General features: G+C 35.3%; 1 protein-coding gene across 1 annotated transcript in view; it reads left to right on the top strand.

Moving 5' to 3' along the window:
- COL21A1 (collagen type XXI alpha 1 chain) overlaps positions 1–16,589 on the top strand; it is a 196,824-nt gene that overhangs the window by 73,276 nt on the left and 106,959 nt on the right. Inside the window, exons 4-6 of the mRNA XM_075202519.1 lie at positions 5,165–5,333; positions 6,330–6,546; positions 10,187–10,360. Coding sequence (XP_075058620.1) covers positions 5,165–5,333; positions 6,330–6,546; positions 10,187–10,360 — 560 coding nt within the window. The remainder of the gene's footprint in view (positions 1–5,164; positions 5,334–6,329; positions 6,547–10,186; positions 10,361–16,589) is intronic.

Below are 16,589 nucleotides of genomic sequence, written 5' to 3'. Positions count from 1 at the left end.
CAAACAATGTTGACAAATTGAAATATGGAAATAAAGTTTTCTGTGCAGAATAACGTCTGATCATATTTTTTACTGAACATTTTTAGAAAGCAAATTGAAATGGAACGCTACTAATATATAACGCATATATCAGCTCTGGAAGTAAAAACATTTAAGAAAAGATTATTATTACGTAAAGCATGGTTTTGTGTATAATGTGTAGTGGAATAAATCCAGGGTTTTGCAGAGGTCAGGAGCCTGGGCTTCTGCTTGTGCTTATGGTATAAAATACTATTTGGCGCTATTCATTGAGAACCTGTAACATTATATGAATACAGTTTGTGCTGAGAATTTGAGTGGGTAGATCATGGAGGTAGATAGAGATGACTGAAATTTTCAAAACTGTTCCACAAAATATTTGCTTTGTTCCACATTTAACTGCATAATTTAGCATTTTTCAGTGCATGGAATGTGACCTTAAGTGTTTCCAAACCTACCCTGACCAAACACACACCAGAATTAATTAACCGTGATTGTCCCAGCTCTATTCCTCCTGCATAATGTGAGTTTATAAATATAGCGTGGAATAGCATTCCATTGAATGGCGACGTTAAGGTAGAATTTATTGCATTGCTGTCACTTTGCACCTCTGAGAAATGGTCTGTTCCGCTACCTGACTTAAATTGTGTAAAATCACACTTTTTTTTCACCTTTACATACAGGTAATGGAGTTAGTCAGAAAGCGAAATAGGACAAAGGTACAGTGTGCAAATGGGAGCAGGATGGATATACTGTAAGGTGACATGGGGTGTAACTAAACCTTTGTGTCAACACCTGAAATATTACATTTATTTCCTAACTACATATGCAGTAATAGCAATTATTGATGTTATTTTATACAATTTCAAATAACTTGCTTCCAATTATCTTTTTAGATAGCTTCAGAAAGAGCGTTTTGCCAAATATATGTTTTGCTACTAACACAAAAAGGGCATTTTGTCAAATATATCATAGCAACTAACACTTCAATATAACATTGTCATTTTTATGGGAAATGTTGGCACAATAAAAGTGAATATTATAACACATTTATTTCTCATTATCCAATATGATCCAGTAAGTATGCTATTTATTAACGTACTTATTTACTGGTGTAATGTTCTTGTAACACGGTTGTTTATGTTAATACATCTTAGGTAATTAAGATGTGGATCTGATCCACATAAGCGTATAATGAATGTTTGCACAATAAACCAAACAATCTTTCAGTAAGACAAAGATACCAGTGTGATCTTGATTGGTTCCAGAGGAAAATTCTCATTAATAAAATTTAACCTGGCACAGATCTATTATTTTTCAGTGAACAATATATTTTGTTTGCTTTTTTTTTTAAACTTAATAGGTTATCCAGATCCTCCCTTTTCGGAAGCAGTATATGGCAACAGTAAAATCCATAAAGGTATATTGCACAAGCTAGCTTGGTATTCCGGAATGTGCATGAAAACATATTGAAACTATGGCTTATTTAATAACATTTCATTAGTGCATATCTGGTGCTAAATTGTAACTGTAGATTTGACTTAGAAAAGTGTTTAAAGTGCTATAACATATTTTTTTGAGAATTTATATGTTTACCATTTTAGTAAGTCGCTGTGTACAAATCTACATTTCATTTAGTGACATATTTGCATTAAGGAAAGAATATTAAATGAGCCTTAATTTATAAAAAAAAATATTTATAGCTCCTTTTAGAGTTTTTTTCTAAAAGAGCAAAGTTTTCTTCTTGCTTTCTTGTACATACCATTCTATTTTCATTAAAAGGCCGCACAAATGTTACTTTTAATGTCGGAAAATAGAAGTGCTTTATTCATTTTTTATATTGCATGGAAACTCCTTTTGAGGATTGAAACATAATCATGTTTCAAGGAATTTTGTTACCAAGATGTTGTATCATTAAAATTGCTTGACACGGCTGTTATACTGAACAGTGCATTGCTTATTGGTTGAGTGACAGCTTAATCTTAAATTATGCTTATGCTTTGAAAGACATGTTCTACAGATCCAGTTGTGAAATGAAGTGAATGAAATGAGCCATATTTGTGCTCCTCTATGCAGGAATACCAGAATTGATTTCATTCTGCAAAATGTATGTTACAGTTCAAGATTTAGCTCCAAAGCAGGGGAGGGCTGGAAAATTTTAGCTTGGGGGCAAGACTCGACTTTTAAAGGAAAAAAAATGCAGGTGGCCCAGTGACCCAGCCCAAGGTAGCCCACTAAGGGACCAGCCTGGAGGAGGGGGGGAGGGCAGATGCCCCAATGCCTCCATGCCCCCCATCCCCTAGTCCAAAGATTTGGTATCATCAGAATTAAAAGAAACTGTAGTGATTTAAACCTTAATTATTCCAATAGTGTGTAAGTTGTTGTTGCTGTAGACACTATTCTTATGATTATTAAATGGTTTATTATATATTGTCCATTTATATTTCCTGTTGATTTCTTTAGTTTGCTTATATTTTGGTTTATTTTAAGTTTAGGATGTCCATGAACATTATTCTGTGTTTTATGGGAATAATTTTGATTGCATTAGTAATATAAACATTGTAAGGAAGTATTTTAGTCCAGAGAGAAAAACTATTGGAGGAATAGAAAGAACAATGTCACAGGCTCTTGGATGGATTGGATATAGAAACAGAAGTACCAAGCAAAGTAGTAGTCTAATAGATCTATTGAAAATGCATGTGGCAGTGATTAACTGGACATTGCATCATCATGGTAAAAAATGTAGTAGATAATATAAAAACAGAGAATCACCACAATATGACAACGAAAAACAATTTGTTCTTCTTACTACTCTGTAAGATATTGCTCAGCAACAAGGGAGGGCTGGCAAATTTTAGCCCGGGGGGCAAGACTCGACTCTAGAGCCTATTTTAAAGGGAAAAAAATACAGGTGGCCCAGTGACCCAGCCCAAAGTAGCCCACTATGGGATTGGCTCGGGGGGCAGATCCCCCCCTTGCCACCCATCCCAACCTGCCCTTGCTCAGCAATATACTTTACATCTCCATTTACTAACCTCTGGTAGTCAGCGATACTGTCTTTCATTGCGACACCACACTTCAAACTTGCAGTGAGGAACTCACCTGTTTTATATGGCAAGGTTCATGTAGTATGTATCTGGTATATATTATTATTCTTTATTTGTATAGCCCCACAATATTACATAGCACTTTACAAAGAATATTTAAACATTCACACCAGTCACTGCCCCATTGGGACTTGCAGTCACAGTGATCTATCGCTCAAACACACATATACACCAGGGTCCATTTTGTCAGAAGCCAATTAACTTATGAGTATGTTTTTGGATTGTGGAAGGAAACAATGCAAACATGGTGAGAACATACAAGCGCCACACAATTAGTGCCCTAGTCGGAAATTAAACCCATGGCCCCAATGTTGTGGCTTTAAATTACTACTGAATTATGGGAGATTTGATATAAAGAGAATATTTCCAGTGGGAAAAAACAGGAACATTAATAAAGAGCTTGGATTGCTCCAGTTGTAATTCCAGTAGTGTGGTTACCTTTTACTGCAGCCAATAAGCATGAAACCTAAGGCAAAAAGAATCTGGTTACTCAGAAACACAAGATTATAAAATGCATTAACACTGTTGTGTGGTGCTTCCCACCAAAATGTTGGTTTTGTATAAATAAATTTCTTAGTTGTCTAAGTAAACTTTTACCATTCCAAAGTGATCCTTGAATGCTGGATGGTACTCGGACCATTTCACACAAATGTGAGTGCACTGACTTTATCTTCATCTTATATATTAACAAAATAATTGTCCTGATAAAACAACAATTGCTGCAAGTGAAGATTTTTGTGCCCAACAAACAGTTTTCATGAAGATCTTGTCTCACCCAGGTAAATATTATATGTCTATATTAATGGGAAGAAAGTGTTTAATAATTGATAAATGTGTATCAAACGTATCTTTTATTTCCTAAAAAATAATCTATAATATCAGTTACATAGTTACATAGCCAAAGGTCCATCATGTTCAACATATTCTTATATGGACTAGCAGCGTTGATGCAGAGGAAGGTAAAACAAAATTGCAGCATGACAGCTGCCAATTTACTTTTATAGTGGAAAATAAAAAAATCTTTCCTGACCCATAAATGGCAATCAAATTAATTCCTTGGATCGACCACTCCAACTTGTCTACTGCGTCATTATACCACTCCATTCCCTTTATTAATATAGTTTATTGTCTATGAACCATTTGAAGTTTACCTTAGCTGTTTTATTCTCATCTTATCTACCCAACAGTTATGTGGTACAGTATCAGTTGCATTGAAAATGCAAATATAAATGTTATTTAAATAAAAGACTCCAAAGGGTATTTTACTAAACTGTGGGTTTGAAAAAGTGGAGATGTTGCCTATAGCAACCAATCAGATTCTAGCTGTCATTTTGTAGCATGTACTAAATAAATGATAGCTAGAATCTGATTGGTTGCTATATCCAACATCTCCACTTTCTCAAACCCACAGTTTAGTAAATATACCCCCAGATCTCCAAATCCTCGTTCATCACTGTAATAAAATGATAGAATCTAAAGCAGATCTCCTTTTACATTTTGGTCAACTTTGATTTATTGTCTCATATTACTAATTTACAAGTGTTCTCTGATCTATAGCATTATTAAATATCCATCCTTTTAATTGGGATAACATAATCCCTTAAAACACATTGCACGGCATCTATTCTGAGTTAAAGCCCTATTTGCAAAGCCCTGGAAGATTTAACTCCCTTCAAGAAAATCATAGCAGGAATGCAACATTCTTAGGAGATGAAAAACTTTTGTATATTTAATGACCCAATACAATTCTACAAATTGAAAGATTAGGATTTATGGACAAACAAGTATATTTAACTTTGAATACTATGTTATCCCTGAAATGATTTTAACTTATCCATTAATTAGCAAATAAAATAGTTTCTTCTTTTTTGATGTGCTTGATCCACTGAATTTACAATTTAGCCAAATCGATTTGCCCACCTCTGTTAGAACCCATTGTGAAAATTCTGTCATGTTCTCTACGGGTTGAGCACTAGCCACATTTTTATCAGCTATAACTTAGACCATTGACTGTAACCAGCTTTCTTTTTGCACTGCAGAATCTGTTTGTCCAACAAGAATTCCAGTGGCAGCTCGAGATGAAAAGGGATTTGATATACTTTTAGGTTTGGGCATGAATAAGAAAAAAGCTAAAAGAGTTGAGGGTTCCATCCCTACAGCAAAAGCTTATGAATTAACATCTGAAATTGATCTTACTGAGTTCACAAGGTAATCCAATTCTACTATGTGTGTTACTATAAATTATATAACTTGTGAAAATACCCCCTTATCTTCATCTGTATTATTAACTTTTTTTTCATTGAAATTATTTTGGGGTTTACTGTTTTAGTGGATTGCTAGTCTGATTGCAATCCTGAATCATAATGATATTTCTAACAGGTCTCTGATCACTAATCTGCCATGTTTTGGACTTAAGGGATTTTCCTAGAGTTTTGAATCCTAAAATATAGTAGACTACATTTGGAAATTATCACTGTCCCCACCCACACTGTTTAAGGCATTCCTAGTTTTATTAAATGTTATTAAATTGTTTAGCATAGCTCCTCACAGGGACTACAAGGGGCAGCTGGTGATTATTTTGGAGTTTATTATATTTTCACAGAATCACAGTAATTATTTACGTTTTTCTTTTTTTGTAAATTCCCGTGTGATGGATTTACTCATAAAGGGCCTGATTTTGAGTTAGAAGCAAAGCAAAAAAAGGAGCAAATTTGCACCTGGACAAACCATGTTACAATGCAAGGGTTACAAATTGACTTAATTTTTTGCACACAAGGAAAATACTGGCTGTTTTTTCATGTAGCACACAAATACTTCAGGGCCCTTTTAAGAACATCTATATATATATATATATATATATATATATATATATATATATATATATATATATACATATACAAAAAAAAATGATTATATATATTTTCAGGTTTTTGGTTTTTTTTGCCCAATGGGAAAGACGGCCCTGAAATACTTGATTTATGACATGTCCTTCCCCCAACTATAAATCTGTACCTACATTTTAAATGTACTTCCCGCTATAATGCAACATGGTTTTGCCAAGGTGCAAATTTGCTCCTTTTCTTTGCTTTGCTCCTATTTCAAAATCAGGCCCATCTTTTGAATAGGTCATTTTTTTGTATCATTTTCATTTTTATTGCAATGTAAACAGGCATATTCTGAGAAATACTGTTTTTTATTTTATAGAAATATTTTCCCAGAAGGTCTTCCTCCTTCTTACGTCTTTGTATCCACTCAGAGATTTAAAATCAAGAAGAAATGGGATTTGTGGAGAATAGTTGCGCTCGATGGCAGCATACAAACAGCTGTTTCAGTAAATGGAGAAGACAAATCATTATCCTTTACCACAAGCAGCCAAACAAATGATACACAAGTTATCACCTTTGTTGCACCTGGAGTTAAGGTAACAAACAGTACATTACTTACAGTACAATATAATATCCATGACTGGAAGTCATAAACAATAAAAGTTACATATATTTAGGTAGCCTTCTAAAATATGTAGATCACACTAGTAAGAATATATCACATATTACATAATTTCACTACTGGCTGTATAAAAAAATAAAAGCAGAGAAAACACTAGACCACTGGGAGCAAGATTGATAAATTAGATGGATATCTCTTTACAGATGTTTGCCATTGCATTCAATTTTAGTGCCCCCTGTTTCATCTTGACTGTACATCTATGCATAGCATTAATCATAACAATGCAATTAAAAAGACTGAGTCAAATATGACCCTAAATATTTTAATCTTTCTTTATCATGTAGAGTTCATCTATTAAAATCCAACATTCTTTCAATGCTTATGTACTTATCGCAGTCTCCTGTTTTTAACGCAAAAAGCATAGCAGCAGGAAAGAAGAAAGCATAAAGTAAAAAGAAACCAACTTTATTTAGAAATATTGTGGCTCATTTGCAAGCTGCTAAAAATATAGATCCTGGTTCCTTTTTCGTATGTGCACCAATAGTCCTCTAAGTGCATTTTCAGGTACACGTGCACTACATGGTCTTTGGAACCATCTATGTAATGCACCCACATTGCGGTACTTTGGAAAATGTGCACTGTGGAAAAGTGAATATACTTCTTCTTTAGGACCATACCCTTCATTATTTAAACTTTTACTTTTACATTTTCCCATAAAATATTGCTTGATTTAGCCTAATTTATAACAAGAATAAACGCACAATAAGCAGTGCTGATATGCGTAATACTATAGAAAAAAAAAACTTAATCTCCAAGAAAGATAAATACATATTTAGATACTGGCTTCATAGTAAAATTAAATTTATAAATAAAACATAACAACTATAAATTATAAATTAACAGAATACCGGTAATCAATACTTGGCTGTTAGATATTAGATAAGTTTGTCAGTATATTCACTCATACCCCAATATGAATATATCTGGTTAAATATATTGTAACATCTAAAGTTCATGGACTTATATTATTCCCCAACAATAATATTATTCTTATATTATGGAGATATAAATATCTCATGAACATATATGACCAAACCTGTTGAGTTGTGTTCATAACATACAGAGGCAATAAAGAATCTTCAATTACAAACTCATATGTCTCGGTGTTGAATAATACAGGTAGATTGGTTGATTGTATGGCATGGGATGTATGTTGAAAAATCCAGTTCAAATGAGTCTCCAAGGAGCTAATGCTGTACGAAGTGATTGTGAATGCCCGGATCAAACTCAAAATCCAATTAGCCAGCAACAGAACTATAACACAAGAATGAGTGATATAAATGGGATAACAATGTTCCTCATATAACACTGTTACCAAAGTGTCCCAAAATAAATCAAATTTCTCATTCATCCAATTTGGAGCCATTGGTACCATGGGGTATAAAGACTTCTCCAGGACTTTGAAATTGCCAAGGCTCCTCCCTCCTCTAATCCACATTCTCCATTGACCACAGAATTTTTTGCATGCCCGTAAGGACAGGGTACTTTGCTTTTTGGGCTGCATCTGCAGCCTGTACTTTTGCTTTACTTAGTTTAAATTTGCCACTGTGGCTATTTGATTTTAGAGTTCCGGTGGTTAGCTACAGGGAAGCTGATTCAAATCATGGTTAGCCTCCCAGGACCAGAGCCTGCGCTAGGTGCAGAGATGGTAGCCTGGTTAGGATGCAGGGGTAAGGTGGGAGCAGCCACCACAATTCAGCTGTAGGGGTACATCCCTTGCAGAACATTGGCAGATGATGTATTAAACCCCTGGTGTGGGTGCAACCCCAGGCAGCATAGTACCTCCTCCTTGGTGAGGTTTGGTTCACTCACGGAAGCCCACTGAAACAGACACTCAGTCCTCTGCTCTGGCTCTACCTCTCCTGCATCCTCTGCTGTAGGTAAGTATTTTGGCTCGGGGTAGTCCTTTTTGAGTCAGACTTTGTGGTTTTCACTTGTGTCTTGCTATTTTTCTGCCACCTACAGAGTTCCTATCTTGTGTGGTTTGCATCTGCTATTTTTTCTTCTACCTGTCATATCTTTTTAGAAGACTTCTCATCAGTCAGTTGGACTCAGACACCTTATGTGCAGTATCTGAGGTAAACAGCTAACTGTTGCTCATGCCTGTGGTTTGCAAAATTGATCTTGCAGAGGCAGATTGGGCTAGATTCCTGGCCAGATCAAACAGCTTTTTGTGTGTCCCCATTTAGAAGGAGAAAGGTTCCATACCTCAACCTCTGTCACTAATGACTCAGCTGCTGATACTGCGCACCTGGATGCACTTGGTCAGGGGTCATCTGATCCCTGAGTGGCACCACAATACAAGCTGTTTTAGGCATAAGTCCTGCTATGCCTGTGCACGGTCTGGTTAAGTTTCCTACTATTTAGAGATGATCTTGGAGAAATGTTCAGGGGTTAGAAACTGGAAGTATCAGAGTTCTGACTTAGTCCCACCGAGGGGGGATCTGATTCCTCCCAGCAAGAGGGTGAAGTAGATGAGGAGATGGACATTGAGGAATCCTTGTGCTTTGATGTGCTTTGAAGTCCACTCTACAAAATATGATGTGGATGATTGAGTGCGCATGCTGATGAAAAAAGTGATTTTGCTAAGCTGACGCCATCTTGTTGCCTTATAGCCATTTTGTTCTTTTATAGCTTAAAGACAGATTAGATACAGCTAGTATGTAGGAGTTATTCATTGACTATGCTTATAATCTTGGACATAGCAGATGGAGATAAAACCAACTCCCCCTTGGGGAGTATTCCTGTTTGAAAATTAGAGAATAAAGCAACATCTGTGTAAAGCAAGCATGAGTGGTTAAAACCTTTTGGGGCATAGTTTTCTGTAATACGTGATTTTTGCTATATAGATATGGACTTGTAACTAATAAAGCAGAGCTAATTGTACACGCAAACCATGCAGTGTATTTAATTCTTTTAGGCTGATGAGCTCATAACTGATAAACTGACACTTACAGGTGAATATTCTGATTTAGATTCGACAGTGATCCAGGACAGTGAAAAGTGAGCTGAGCCTGACAACACACTGTTTAAGAGAAAGAAAAAGCAATTGCTTTCCTTTCTTTAATTTCCGCAGTTGGATAATTTACTCTGTGAGGTATGGACTAATCCTGAACTAAAGTTTCAAGACACCCACAGATTGCTGACCCTGATCATTGACCTAAAGGGATATTGGTAAAAGTCCACATAAGGTGATTTAATCCCCTATGTACAGTGATGAAAAGATAATAACAATAATAATAATAATAATAATAATAATAATAATTCTGAATACGATGTTCAGTCAATAGAGAACAAGTGTCAAAATTGTTATACTGATCAGGTCTTTGATGTTTAAAAAGGGAATAAACAATCTGATAAAAGTAAAAAAATTAATAACAAAGTAATAGTTATTTTTCAAGTGAAAATGTGTTATTTATCAAGCGTTTGTGAATCACAGATGTACATGTGTTATTTCATATGTTATATGAGTTATAGGCATGAAGGTTTTTTATGTCAAATTTAAAAACGATTACTTTTGACTAATAATGTTTTTGCCCTCCTCCTTAAAACAGCAATTATTTAATGAAAATTGGCACCAAATACGAATTTTAGTAACAGAAGAAGACGCAACTTTGTACATTGATGGCCAAGAAATAGAAACAAAAAAACTACTTCCTGTTATAGGCATCTACATTAGTGGAAAAACTCAAATTGGAAAATACACTGCACGAGAAGAAACTGTACAGGTAAGTGTGGAAGTGTCAGTAACACTGATTTGAAGAGACAACTGATCTTTTAAGATTCTGTAATCAGCATAAGTTTGGTAAATCTTGTTCTAACCAGGTACATTCTTAATTATTCCTACCTATCAAATAAATATCTCTTCATCCCTTAATGCTATACTAACTAATGTTTAATAATACAACAAAGGTATAAAGGCGCATATAACATGTTCACCATAGAATAGAAAGGAGAAAAAGTCCATCAATATTCACACATATTGATGGACTTTTTCTCCTTTCTATTCTATGGTGAACTTGTTATATGCGCCTTTATACCTTTGTTGTATTATTTGTGATATATTGAATGTTGTGGCATTTATTGTGGTATTAGGCAGCTGTAACAGGGAGCGCTGTTTTTGATCTCTCCCTTTTTGTATGCTAATTTAACTAATGTTTAATGATTTTCTCAAGAGAGAGAGAGCGGAACCATGTTAGTTGTAAAAAATCTGTCAGATGAAGGGGCAGTAATAGCTTGAAAGCTTGCAGTGATTTCCACTATAATTGGTTATTGAAGTGAGAGAGAGAGAGAGAGTGAAACAGAAAGAAATTGAGAGAGTAAGAAATTGAGTGGGAGCTCTTGTGATTGAGAGTGAGATTTATTTTTTTGAATTGGTAAAACTTTTACACACCTCTCTCATCAATCAATAATAATAATAGCAATACTATATAATATGCCAATAATATTTAGCAAATACCCTTAGTTTTAATACCTCATGTAAATGGCAATCATGCACAGAGACTGAGCTACAAGCCCAAGCTAGAAGGAATCCTAGTTAATTCAGGTGCCATATGAAGGGAGAATTGACCAATGTTGATTGCTACAAGCTGGCTTTTATACATCCTGAACCCTTTTCTTATTTAGTCGCCATAGAGGCTTTTCTGGGGCAAAGAAGGGTCTTAACTAGTACTAGAAATAGAGAATATAGTATTTGACTATTTTTGTTGACAGCATCCAGCCAACACTGAATGCTTATCAATGAAGTTATGTCTTATACATTCTGCTCAAAATTAGAACTAGTCAGAATTCTCTGACTGTTGTGAGCAGAACATTTTTTAATCATTCGGATGCTCTGGTTTTGCTTCATGTTAGACTGTCTCTCATTACTGTTTTTTTGTTTTTGTATAGACAGTCTCAGATTCTCACATTTTGAGACCATTAAACTTAAAATGTCTCTATGGTCAGTTACATATCATTAAAGTGCAGATCCACAATGCTTTTTTAAGTGTGCAATTTTATTTGCTTGACATCCCAACACCAGGTACAGGTACATATCCAATTCATCGCCCTTGAAACTGGAAAGTCTATCTACGCCTACGTTTGCGGTTTCAAGGACAATCTGTAAACAGTAAAAACAGTACTTTAAAGTCAGATCTACTTTTATTTAGGACAATTCATTTATTCATTTAAAAGTTTTTCTAGGTTTAGCATCCTATTTGCCTAAATGATTAATAAAGTGTGACGGGACTTCAGAACTGTATTAAATGTGTCACTTTTCTATCTTTAACTAACACCTCCCCAAGGGGCTAGGTCTGGCGCTCAATTGAAAGTACAATAGAAAATATCAAATAAAAACATATAATAAAATATGTAAACAAATCTAGGTGGTGAACCACCCTCCCCTGCAGCTCATTGAGGGCCTATAATACCCTAAAAAGACAAAAAGTAAAGAGTAGAAATGGTGCTGAGGAGAAAGTGGTAAATCAGTTAGAAATACCTATAGGGATTTTTTGGTTTGATGTATAAATTGTGTCATATTATATTGATTTATATTTTATGTAAAATTAGCCAATATCATGGTCTATTTCTAGCTGATTTACCACTTTCTCCCCAGCGCCATTTCTACTCTTTACTTTTGTATCTTTGAAGCTCTTTATTATATTGCTCAAAGTGCACCAAGAAATGTGCTTTTCCTCAATAAAAACAACTGAAGTGTCCAAAATTAGTATAGTAAGATAAGACCCGATCTCCAACAACACAAAAGTTAGGGAATTAAAGGTTGTGTGGCCTACTGCAAACTAGGGAATACCCCTATAAATTTGCCCTCTACACCTCATTTAATAATCTGTGCCCCGAAACTGTATCTCATTATTGCATTATTGCAAATTCACGTGCTTCCATAGAAATCTCTACAATAGATATCTCCGGCGCTAATAGGTAGCATGAAAAACATGCAAATATCAGAAAAACATCAAATGCAGCAAATCAAAAAGAGGAAGTGCAAATCCTCTAATAAACATACAAAACAAACCAAAAAGCAGATTGCGCATGAGATGTTCAAATCAAATGAATACACATAAAAAATATAAAAATATATGAAAATAAATGTACAAACAGCTCATAATATAGTAATACCTCTGTTTACTGAATACAATGCATAAGTAAAATCAATAATCACATAAAATGATCCACAGGCTCATAGGGACGTATATATATATATATATATATATATATATATATATATATATATGTACACAGTGAGACAAATATCTCTATAGAGTAGCATAAAAATAGGCTTTCAACGATTGTCTCTATAACCAGAAGAGTGGTAACTCTGTATTAAAATGTTGGCAAAACAAGCTCTATTCCACCTGATTCCGGTGTCTTGATTGATTGGCAAATTCCCGCAATCAGAGCGGTGTGAATGATATCAAATGTATAACTCCGTAAAATCAACTGTATGATGATACATTAGTGATGGAGCATAAATACAAAAGAATTGATCCGCTGTATAAAATATCAATTCAGCCGATATAGTTAGTCCAGCTGGTACATAGAAAAACAGCAAAGCTTACCTGTAACGGGAAATGTGTATCTGAATCACCGTGCCGTCGCACAAGCGGCTCAGGCGGCTTGAAGTTTCCAGAGTAGATCTCGTGTGGTGCGCACCACCAAATTTCATCCGGACTGAAACACAAATAGTGCAGAGAAGAGTCCTCTTGAGGACACAGTAAGTATAATGCCTCTGGAGACAATGTAGCACAGTACACAGTGAATAGGAACGATCATGTGACCGTACCGTCCAGCTGTGGAAGCTGCAATGTGAGTGACTGCCGGCTCCCTGTTTGGCTCCAGATACAGTCATGCAGAGCGGATTGCTTGGTTGCGTGCTATGTGCTGTATGGTTAATATTGGTAGCTTATGATAGATTAAATGACTATATTCAAAAATTTTAATAGGCTCATGAAAGTGTCAGTTTCCTACATGTTCTGCCTATAATAACAGAGGGCTTCTTCAGGGAAAAGGAGTCGGCAATGAAATGATTTGGGAGCCTGAAGAAGGCCACCTGGCCACCTTAAGGAAAAATGATAAGAGGAATCAACCAATGGAACGTCAAGTTCTTGGGAGGTCTTGACCCATCAACCTATGAATGTGGACCTTAATACTGTATCTGTTTATCTTTGTGAAGCACTGATTTTTACAACTGTACAGTGTGTTAATTGTTCACCTCTGGCTTCGGAAACCAGAGCATTCTGATAGAAGCTTGTGTTACGGCTAACAGTGCAAGCGTATGCATGCCAATCGTTGCCTAGTAATATGTGCTTTGAAACCACAACAATCGCATCGGAGAATCTTTACTGCAAACGATACATATGGACACAACAGCCTGCTTGCATCTAAAGGGGCCGTTCTAATACACTAAATACACTAAAGTTGCATTCGTGCAATCGTGTTCAGATGCAGACCAGGAAAGTTGTATTTTTTGCTGGTGGTCAAGGTCAGGGTAAGGTGCAAATAGTGGATGATGATGATGGTTCCCAGCACTAGCAAACCACTTGTCAATGGCTGTCTGTGAGCGCTCCACTTACGCTGATTGATGATTTCTTCATAGTTTGGGAATATATTATGTTTTTGTGTGGATGTTTAAGCAAAACATTTTTTTGCACACAAGATGGGGAGTTGTTTCTGCCGTATTAGAGAACTTTTACAATTTTATTGGTGATTATTAGTAAGCACTAGGCAGTTTTGTATTCAACAAGGAGGGAATGTAAAGATACGTTTGTTGATGATTACGGTCTAGACAATACACTGCAGGATACGTCCTATATGTATAATAAAAAGTCACAAAAGAGCACACATGAAAAAAAAACCTTTTAAATTTCAAGTGTTACGACAGAAAAACATGTACCTTAGAGATGCTCAAAGCCTGCATCAGACACTGCTGTGTGCACTCAAGCTTGGCACGCCCTTAATGTAAATTGACTACGTGCATACGCTCCATCCCCTCCCCGTTTCTCCCTGAAATCGTAGGGTGTAATATGGGTCCCTTGTGCCTGAAGATGAATTAGATGTTCTCTGGCATATGGTCTGGTTCTGGGCATGTGCAGTGCTCTTTATTAGGAAGAACAATGAAGTGGTGACAGGTAGACATTGTGCTGCTGAGTGATTTTAAAGCTTAGTGAGATATTTGATGTTGATTATTACTATTTTGAGCTAATAAATAGAGCTGAGATAGGTATTAATAATTGAAAAGAACTAAGAGTGGAAACATGCTTAGTTGGGGCACTCAGTGATACAATGAGGCATATATTTATAGAGCAATAATCTTTATTAAGAAATATTAAAAGGGAAAGGAAAAAGTATATATAGGGAATGTGATCTCCTGGTACGGTGGCAATGATGTAGTAATATAGGTATTAATATAATCATCCCAAACATGTTAGCACAGAGGGCTGGTAATAGATATTGTACAGGAGATTTACTGCCTATTTTAATAATAATAATAATAATAATAATAATAATAATAATAATGATAAAAATAATAATAATAATAATAATTATAATGCATCTCTTGTTTATACCACTACTACTATTAATAGTTATTATAAGTTACATAGTAGTAGCATGCTTTGATTTTATTTAATATACAGTAAATGGTACTTGATTCAACAACATGAGCAGCACGATTGGGAATAATTATATTTAAAATATGGTGCTTGATGGTGAGGGATATCTCAAAGTTGTAAAAAAAAACCCCAGCAACTGCATTGTGTTATGACTGTAGTATGATGATTTGAAAACTAGCTGGAACTCTGTGAAGTATGAGGTGTATTCTAGGGGAGACATAACAATTATTAACATCTTTTAAAGTGGAAACATACATGGATCACTGTGAGAAGAAGTATCAAAGAAGTTACTAAACCTATTGGTTATTTTAAATCTATATTCCCTTATAACCCCATATGTGGGGTGGTGTAGGTGCATAGTCTCAGGTACCCACCACTTGAGATCCTCTAGCGCCATCGTTTTCTTCCCAGGAAACAGTGGATAGTTTTTGGAAAGGTCAGTGATGGTCTGAAGGTATAGACTCAGAGGGCCTCCAGTTGCAGATCATGGATCTGATAATTATATAATAAAAGAGAAATAAGAGGGCAAATTAGGATTATGGTGATAGAGCGATATGTGGAAGAGTCTATGAAACAATAAATTCCTGTTTAGATTGATGTCTCAGACCATTTTAGTTATCACTAAAGCCACATGCTACCACAAAAGAAAAATATTTAGACTGCATAATAGTTCAGAGTGGTGGCTTTATAGATGCTTTCCTATTAGCAGCCAGATGTTATTAAATTATGTTCACTTGATCCTGCACGGTTTCCAGAAAATACTGATTTGTATTGGAAGTAGCCTGGAGGTTACTATAGCCATTCTCAACCATATTATTTTTAAACATGAATGAGTACTTTAGCATGCCCTAAAAACCACAATCCTGTTAGTGATATCCTGTGGGTTCAATTTAAAGGATTTGCAGGGTTGTAAAATATACACTTTTAAAGCACAGTTTTTCTTTTTGGACTATGCTGTTAGATTTAATGTTTTCTTAACTGAGATGTGTGAAAGTCTCATAGTGTGGTTGGCAAACTTATACTCATATTCACAAGACAATGGTCTATAAAGCAAACGAAAAAAAGTTTTTTCTTGTTATTTTTCCATAGTGGAGAAGATTTGCAAAAAAAAGACATGTTTACAATACATATATGTGCTGTAGGAGTTAGCATAGGTCATATAAATTAAGCACAATTTATGAAGGTGTTTGATGCGTGGCGAATAATGCATAGACTTATTGTACGTGCAATACATTCATTCATATTGTGCCTCAATAAGAGTTAGGAGCCACAACAGCTAAAGGGTGCAGATTTGCACTGGTACACACCATGATGCCATGCAATTTTTTTGCATGCATTGAAAACACAT

Source organism: Mixophyes fleayi, chromosome 3 (genome assembly GCF_038048845.1).
Source record: "Mixophyes fleayi isolate aMixFle1 chromosome 3, aMixFle1.hap1, whole genome shotgun sequence".
NCBI lineage: Eukaryota > Metazoa > Chordata > Amphibia > Anura > Limnodynastidae > Mixophyes > Mixophyes fleayi.
The sequence above is the reverse complement of the archived record's forward strand: the minus strand, read 5'-3'. Positions and strand labels throughout refer to the sequence as shown.